Source organism: Oryx dammah, unplaced genomic scaffold (assembly GCF_014754425.2).
Source record: "Oryx dammah isolate SB20612 unplaced genomic scaffold, SCBI_Odam_1.1 HiC_scaffold_8, whole genome shotgun sequence".
Classification (NCBI taxonomy): Eukaryota; Metazoa; Chordata; class Mammalia; order Artiodactyla; family Bovidae; genus Oryx; species Oryx dammah.
Window position 1 is genome coordinate 37,541,746 of NW_024070192.1, and position 8,734 is coordinate 37,550,479.

Here is an 8,734-nt window from a genome sequence, read left to right on the forward strand (position 1 = left end):
TTTTAGACTTAGTTTAGTTTTTCCTCCCACCCCCCAGCTTTACTCAAGTGTAATTGAATTAAATTGTAGTGTATTAAAAGTATAGAATATATCAATACATTGTGAAAGGATTCCCACAATCAAGTTAACTAACATCCATCACCTCATATGTTCATCTTCTTTGTGGTATGTGAGAACACTTAAATTTTACCCTCTGTCTGCAATGTGCTTTTCAGCAAATTTCTCTCCTGTGTTATGGTGTTATACACTATTCTCAACTATAGTCACCGGGTTGTATAATAGATCCCCAGACTTTATTCGTCTTAAAACTAAAAGTATCTACCCGCCTTTCCCCGTTTCCCACAGTTCCCAGCCCCTGGCAACCACCACTCTAACCCTCTGTTTCTACAGGTTTGCCTGCTTTTGGATTCCACATAAAAGCAATACCGTGCGGTATTTGTCTCCCTTTATCTCGCTTACTTCACTTGGCGTAATGCCCTCCAGGGTCATCTCTGTTGCTGGAGAAGACAGGATTTCCTTCCTTCTCATAGCGCAGTTATATTTCATTGTGTAGGTACATACCACATCTTCTTTACCCATTCATCCGTCAGGAGGCATTATTTCCAGACATGTAGCTATTAGGAATACTGCTGCAGTGAACATTGGCGTACTGATAATCTCTCTGAGACAGTGATTTCATTTATTTTGGATATACTCAGAGGTGGCATTGCTGGATCATCTGGTAGTCCTTGAGTTTCTTGAGGGACCTCCATGCTGTTTTCAAATTGTGCCAGTTTGTATCCCCACCACCAGTGTACAAGGGCTCTCCTTTTGCTCTGCCTCCTCGCTAGCTTTTGTTCTCTTATCTTTTGGATGGAAGCCGTCCTAACACAGGTGAGGTGACGCCTCACTGTGGTTTGATTTGCATTTTCCCGATGGTTAGTGATATCGAGCACCTTGTCATGCTCCTGCTGGCCATCTGTATGCTTTCTTTGGAAAGACATCTCTTTAGGTCCTTTGCCTATTTTTTTCTTTTTCCTTTTTTTGCTATTGAGTTGAATGAGTTCCTTGTGTATTTTGGATATTAACTGCTTGTTAGATATATGACTTGCAAATACTTTCTCCTGGCCCACAGGATGCCTTTTTACTCTGTTGATTGTTTTCCTTGCTGTGAAGAAGCCCTTTTAGTTTGATGTAGTCCCACTTGTTTATTTTTGCTTTTGATGTCAAATCCAAAAAAAAAAAAATCTTTGCCAAAACCAATGTCAAGGGGCTTACCCACAGCCTATGATTTCTTCTAGGAGTTTTACAGTTTCAGGTCTTACCTCCAAGGCTTTAATCCATTTTTTAGTTGATTTTTGAGTACGGTGTGATGTGTATGAAACATGAGTCCCATCTCTCCTGTCATCAGACAGGCGGGCCCTTCCCGGCTGCATCATGGGTGCATTTCTGCAGTATGCTGGCCATCGCCAACCCTCCTCCCCGTAAGGACACTCCCTCAGCCCCTTGATCCCAGGGGCCGAGACTGGAGCGGGCAGAGGGGAAAGGCAGCCCCGAGGGGCCGGGTGGCCCCAGAATGATGGCCTGAGTTCTGCCGCAGGCATGAGTTTGCAGGTGCCTTTTCCTTCCTGCTCCAGTGCTGTCCTGAAAACTCAACCATGACGCTGTCTCTTTAAATCAACCCATGTTTTCTCATTGGTTTACTTTATGAAGTCTTGTTCCTCTGGGAGAAAGTGATTCGCTCCAGGATCACATTTAAATGTATAATCAGGAGTCTTTTAAAAATCATATATTAAAAAGAAAAGGCAACATTGTAGATTATAAATGTATAAAATCATGTCCAAGAAATCATAATGTGTCTCCTCGGAAGGACTTTGAACTGGAGTTAAAGTACAGCCTTCCTCTGAGTAAAAAACATCAGTGCAATCTCAAGAGGCTTCTGTCTAGTGAGGAGGACTCTGCTTTATGTAAAAAGATTTCTGTCCTGAGCAACTTTATGGGCATATTTCTTGTTTTATGAGCTTAAGATCATAACAATGGTTGCCATTATCTTTTAAATCAGATATTTTTTTTTCCTTTCTGATTATTTAAAACGATGAGCGTTATAGAAAATCTAGAAAACTGATAGGGACAGCCACTGATAAGATTTTTGGTGTGTTTATTTATGATTTTTTTAATATGGTCGCACAATACTACACGTGCATTTTAAAATTTTTTTGCAATTTTATGTTGCATATCTTGGTCTTTTCTACTTAACATTTATCTGGAGGTTTTTTCCTGCTGTCATTGGAAGTTCTTCTTAACAGCCATATTTAAAGATCCATAAAGTTGATTTGTGTGGGGTCTCCTTGTCCCCAGAGTTCTGGTTTGAAGTTGAGATTCTGCCCCTTTTCTTATTTGCCATTGGCAACTATTTGGGGCTGTTTAGGGGGTGTTGGGGGTGGTGATTGGGACTGGCTTGGCCTGACTTTACTAGATGTCAGGGTGGCAAGGAGCCTCAGAGCTGCAGTTCTGTCTGCGGGCATGACCCCAGGAAGCTGCGCCCCTCCTCCCACAGCGACCTCTGTGACCTCACGCTGTTGAAGCCCCTGTGGCAGCTCTTCACCCAGATGGAGTACAGCCTGTTTGAGGACGTGACCCAGGCCGGCATCCTCCTGCCCCTGCATCGCGCGCTCACCGAGCTCTTCTTTGTCACCGAGAACCGCGCCCAGGTGAGGGTCTGTGCATCTGCCCCCCGCCAGGAGCCCTGGGGTGTCACTGGGGTCCCAGCAGAACTGCGCAGGGAGATGGGCCTGGCCTGGGGCCTGGGGTTCCCTTCTGCCCCACCCCAGGGAGCCGGGTCCGCCCTGAGATTGTCTGTTTGCTCAGGCCTGATGCCAAAGAGGGAAACAGCCCTTGACGGCAATGAGTTTGGGAAAACAAACCAACGGGCTGTTTCTTCCTCCTTTCTTCCCCGCCTCAGCACAATAGACTCATTGACCAGGAGAGCTGAAAGGGCCTTTCAGAGCTCTCTAGCCTATCCCCTAGGTTTATAGTGAGGAGGCTGCGGGTGAGTCCGGACACGTGGCTCCGCCCATCCCACTCCTTCAGAGGCACCCAAGGAAGGTGGGCGGTGAAGTTCCCCACAGAGCGAGCAGCCATGTCCCACCGAGGCTCCTGTGGTCCTGGGTCGTGGGTGGGCGTCATCCCCAGGAGGTGGCCTCTGACCACTGCGCCCTGCTCTCTCCGCAGGAGCTCGGCCTGCTGCAGGACTACCTGCTGGCCTTAACCACTGATGACCACCTTCTCCGCTGCGCCGCGCAGGTACCGCCTCCTCCCCGCCCCCCTCCCTGCGCCCGGTGCAGGCTCCACCCCGGGTTTACAGGAGCTCTGTTCCCAGTCAGCCACTTCCTGCTGGTGTCACAGACAGCAGTGAGCCCCATTTATCAGTGTCGTTCATGGTAAACCGTAGGGTCAGGAGACACCAGCAAGAATTTGTGTCTTTGGAACTAAAACAACCAGTGCCTTAAATTTATAGTTTGGCTAATCCCTAAAGTTTCCATAGAGTTAGACTCCTCTGACAGCTGTTGGGCCTCCGGGCCCCTTTCCACTTTTGCATTCCTAAGGATCCCCAAGAGCTTGTGTTCATGTGCATTATAGAGATTGATATATACTGTTAGTATATTGTAAATTTAGACATTAAGTTAGAAGTTGAAATATTAAAGACTTGTCGATTTATTTTTAAAAATAATCATCTCATTATATTTAGCACTACAGTTGTGAAAACCGACTGTATTTTTCAAGACAAAACAGTTTTTGAGAAGGGCGGCGCTGGGTTCCGTTTTTGCAGCTCCCTTTCCTGTCTGCCTTCATGGGAGACAGCGGGCTTCGCGGAGGTGCTTCTGCTTCCGGTTGTTGTGACGTCACACAGTAACCTGCGGAGCGCGCCGTCGATGCTCGCGAGAGTATGAAAGTGAGAAAAGCAGAATAATGTCGTGGTATTGTTGTGAGAAGGGTTTTCACAGTGCAGAGCCTCTGGAAGGGTTTCGGGAGCTCCTAGGCCCCAGACTCCATGGTGAGACCCTCAGACTCAGAGTCCTTGGATATGGTAGAGCATGCGGTCTGCGTCCACAGTGGACAGATGGGGACGCTGAGGCTCCAGGAGGGGAGAGGTGTGCCCGGGGTCTCGAGGAGGCCTCCATCCAGCTGGGACTCCCAGCCAGAGCCCTGCACTCCCTTCCTGGCAGGTTTTCTCAAACCGTAGGTTCATCCTCCTACACGAAAGGGTCAGTGTGCAGCTTAGAAAAAGTGGGCACCCCCCGTCCACTACAGAAGGGTTTGTGTGAATTGTCTTGAGACCTGCAGGCCGAGTGAAGACTCCCCTCCCCAGCTCCCGTCAGTTGCCTGCCGGCGGGGGTCCCAGCACACAGTCCTGACGTCTGACAGTCGTGACTCTGAAAGCTTAACATCGCTTGCGCTCCTCCCCCTTGCCTGTCCTGCTGTTCCGTCTCTAGCCCTCATTCTCTCCTAACTTCCCCCAGCCAGTCCACTCTGGACCAGCGCTTTGCTGCTTCTCCCGGCCTCCACCCCTTCTTCCCCATCCGCGCCCTCCTCTTCCTGCTGCCTTGGCTTGGAGACCAACCTTGGCCTGGCTCCAGGGCGGCTGCCCTCCCAGCACTGCTTCTGGGGCCCCACCACTGGCTGTTTCTCCCTGTCCACACTTTTGTGCAGCTGTCCCCCTCCCTGGAGCTTTCCCAGCTCCCCCGCCCCCGAGGTGTCCTCTGAGCCCCAGCGCTGCCCCTGCTCCCCTCTCAGGGCAGTGAGGACTCTGCCTGCCTGTGGAGTTTCCATGTGTCTTGATCGCTGCTTCTTTCCCTCTAGACTGTGGCCCCCCGGGTGAGGGGTACCACCTGGCCTGCATCTGCCTTTCCCCTGCACCCCTCCAGTGCTCAGCTGCCAGTCTTGTTCTATCAGCACTTAATGACCCAGAAGGTGACGACTTCCTGACCATGGTAATGACTCTCTCCCTCCACAGGCTCTGCAGAACATTGCTGCTATCAGCCTGGCCATCAACTACCCGAACAAGGCCACCCGCCTCTGGAACGTTGAGTGTTAGCCCTGGAAGTGGCGTGCATGGAACTCGCTAATCTGTCCACGAGGATCTTAGAGCAGATGCCTGCACTCATTCGGGAAGACTCCCGTGGCATCGGTGCCTGGCTCTCCTTGAGCTCCCCCCTTCCACCCCAAATAGAATGCCAAGCAGCCACGTCTCCGAGAACGTCCTGTGTCACAGCGAGGCACTTGCACGTCCCATAGCATGTGAGAATAAGCAGAGCGATGCAAAATCATTCAGAAAGCGCCAGCTGCAGGCCTTTAGGAATGTTGTTCAGAGGTTGCAGCCCCTGAAGACCCAGCCGCAGCCTCTCTGGGAAGGGCTCTGTCTCCGTTGAACTGGAACTGCCTGCACTTGCCCTTCAGGGGATGACAGGGTCTGCCCGGACTCAGTTTCTCAGCAGGACCTTCAGCAGCAGCCTGGCTCCGGGAGCTCTTCTTTTGCTTTTGCTTCTTGAGACCGAGTCGTCTAAACCAAAACCAGTGAGAGCCCGGCCGCCACCCAGTCCCCACCATTCAATACAGGACCTGCTGTCATGCTGGCCTCTGCGTAGCCTCAGCCATCCCAGAGAGCTCATTGGTGAGAACAAGTGCCCTTGGGAACAGCCAGCAGGCCGCCACGCACATCCACTGTGCACGGCTCCCAGCTCAGCCGCGTTTAGTTGTTGTTTTAACACATATTTCAGTTTCCACTTCATGTTTTTAGAGAGAACCACACTGACTCCCTTGAGAGGGCCTCGGGGGGCACGACCAGCAGGTTGGTCATTCAGGGGGACACACTGGTTTGTGTGAAAGGAGCAGATCTTGAAGAATACTCTTCAGCGTCTGTACCCAAAGACTCAAAGTGTTATCAGAGGAGATCTTATTTTAGAAGTCAAACAAACAAAAAACCACACGATTGTATTTCTGCTCCACGGTCGTGGCAATCCATCACGTCCGCCTCTGGGACTTTCCATGGTTATCTGGCTGTCACCTGTCTCTAGCAATAACTACATCAGTTCCAATGAATGCTGTTTTCCACTTTCCTTTCTGTGGTGGTAGTCTTGCCCTGAAGTGCTGATGATTATCCTCTTTCCAAAGCCATGCTTTGGAGTGTGAGGCTGGGTTGGCAAGTGGGCCATGGACAAAGCCTCAATGGGACTCGTCACTTGAAGAAGCTTAGAGCCAGCTGCCACTTAAGGGCGGGGATCTGGGCCCAAGCATGTCGCCCCCCATACAGGGCCAAACCCACGAAGGCTCATCATAGCCAGGCGGGATTGAGCAGATCCACATGCCGCCCAGGAAGCCCCCCTCTGCAGAGCCCAAGGCTGCGGGTCCTGGAATCCCCTTATTGCTGGAGCACTTCCGCCTTCTGGGTCAGGAAGCTGAGGTGCTGCAACCTTCTGCAGCCCTAGATTGGATTCTCAGCCCAGCCCCAAGCACGTGGAGCCATTATGGAAGGGAGAATTCACAAGAGACAGAACAGGACCTGAGGCTTGGTGACCTAAAGCCCAAGGCCCTGACGTGGGCGCAGCCCGGGCCTGGCCCAGTCTCCCGTGGTGTTGGGGTGTAAGTAGACGAGCGCTGCTGGCTTGGTAGAAACCCCTTCTCACCTTTTGCTCTGCTGGCATCCCCAAAGAAGGCCCTAGGCTCCATACCGTCCAGCCCCAGGCGGTTGTCTCCCAGTGACGAGGGAAATCACAGAGATCACCGTGCTTGCGAGGAGAGGTCTCTGCCAGAGGCTTGGGCTCACTGATGCAGAGATGGTGTACTCGCTGCTTGCCCTCACCATGCCCCCCCTAACCCCCCAGACTGGCAGCAGCTGCAGCCATTGGCTTTGCCCTCCATCCTCCCACTAGGGAGATAAAAGTGTACATAAAACGCTGGACTCCGCAGAGCTTCTCTCTGTACACCGCCCCTGCTCTCTCTGTATTCAGTTTGCATAGAATAAGCCCTGGTTTTCCCTTCACCCACAACTGCTGCTCCCCTGCCAGCGCCCCGGGCGGCCCAGCGCCCTGCCTCCTATCGCCTCTGCTACCAGCCACTGGGTGGCGCTGCTGAGCCAGGCCCATGCCCCTGGTCCCCAGCCGGGCCCTCAGTATCCGAAAGTGATTTCCATCCAGACCGACATCCCTCTGATCCTTCTTAGGAGGCAGGACTGCCTGGAGTGAGGTGGGACTGGCAGGAATGAAGGTGTTGTGGAAACATGTGCCTAATCTATAAAGAAATCTGTTCCAAACCATGTATATTGTACAGACAGACGCTGTTCCTTACGGGGAGTGACTTATTTTCATCATCGTTTTTAATTTGTTTTCTTACGGGTTTAAGATTTTGAATTTTTCTTATTTGGTTGAAAGAAAGAATTTTGATTATATCAGCTGAGTAAGTTCAGCCTGTAAAAAGGATGTTAAGTTGTGGGTAAAATATGCAAATGAAGAGAAATATATTGTACAAATTCTATATAAAAAGGTACACTTGTGTGTGGACTTTCTTCTTTTCCCTTTCTTCGCCTCCTTCTGCCCTGCTTATGAATATGATGCTGGGAGTTTCTACCAAGTCCGTACTGATGGAATTCTAGAATCCCAAGGCCTTGGGGTGGGAAGGAATCAGAAAGTTTCTTAGCTCCCACCCCCCTCCCAGTAGCTCCTCCTGCCTCTCCCTGGGTCTGTGCTCTGGGATCTCATCCTCAGACCTTACTCCCTGGGCCTGTCCCTCCTATGCACAGTCACTCAGAGGTTTGCACACGTGCGTGCACACACACACACCAGTCACCTCCTCTCCAGACACACACCCCAACCCCATCCTGGGCTTCCTTCACCTCTTAACAGCTCAGAGGGCGTGTGTGCTGCTGGCCAAGAGGAGGATGGCAGAGGTGGTCTGATCACAGGGCTGCTACCTTTCCAGGGCCTGGCTTCCTCCTTGCCTGCCTCTGGACCTGCTTCTGACCACACCAGGCCAATGTCTGCCTGTCCTGGGGTCTCGAGCTTCTTCCTCCTTCAGGTCACTGGTCTGCCCCCTCCTGAGCCACTTTCCTAGTGTTGAGGGCTGTCTTGTGAATTAGGAGAAACTGGTGGGGGCTGGACTTAACCGACCTTCCAGGCCCATCTGTTTGGTCCGAAAGCACCTGACACGTCCCCTGAAAGCCCCCAGCCTGCCTTCTGAGGAATCCAGGGACAGGACCCAAGACCCAACCTCGACCCTCATCATCCCTGAGGCCAGAGAGAACTGGATCAGCGTGAGGCTCAGCAGAACTGGTGCTCCCAAGGTCTTCACAGCCCCCGAGTCCCCCTCTAGGGCCTGTTGGTGACACCTTGGCCCTCTCACATCCTGCAGTGTGGCCTCAGTTCAGTCGCTCAGTCGTGTCTGACTCTGCGACCCCATGGACTGCAGCATGCCAGGCTTCCCTGTCCATCACCAACTCCCGGAGCTTGTTCAAACTCACGTCCATTGAGCTGGTGATGCCATCCAACCATCTCATCCTCTGTCATCCCCTTCTCCTTCACTGCCTTCAGTCTTTCCCAACATCAAGGTCTTTTCTAAGGAGTCAGTTCTTCGCAGCAGGTGGCCAAAGTACTGGAGTTTCAGCTTCAGCATCAGTCCTTCCAATGAATATTCAGGTCTGATACTCAGGCAGTGTTGCCTGAGCAACATTTATTCATTGAGTCTTTAAAGCTGGCCCCGAGAG

The 8,734-nt window shown here is 51.6% G+C and overlaps 1 protein-coding gene across 1 annotated transcript in view; it reads left to right on the top strand.

Annotated features, from left to right (window-relative positions):
* The window catches only part of ZZEF1 (zinc finger ZZ-type and EF-hand domain containing 1), a 94,877-nt gene extending 87,354 nt beyond the window's left edge, over positions 1-7,523 (top strand). Inside the window, exons 53-55 of the mRNA XM_040243714.1 lie at positions 2,537-2,690; positions 3,211-3,282; positions 4,994-7,523. Coding sequence (XP_040099648.1) covers positions 2,537-2,690; positions 3,211-3,282; positions 4,994-5,074 — 307 coding nt within the window. The 3' untranslated portion in view covers positions 5,075-7,523. The remainder of the gene's footprint in view (positions 1-2,536; positions 2,691-3,210; positions 3,283-4,993) is intronic.
* The last annotated feature ends 1,211 nt before the right edge of the window (positions 7,524-8,734 follow it).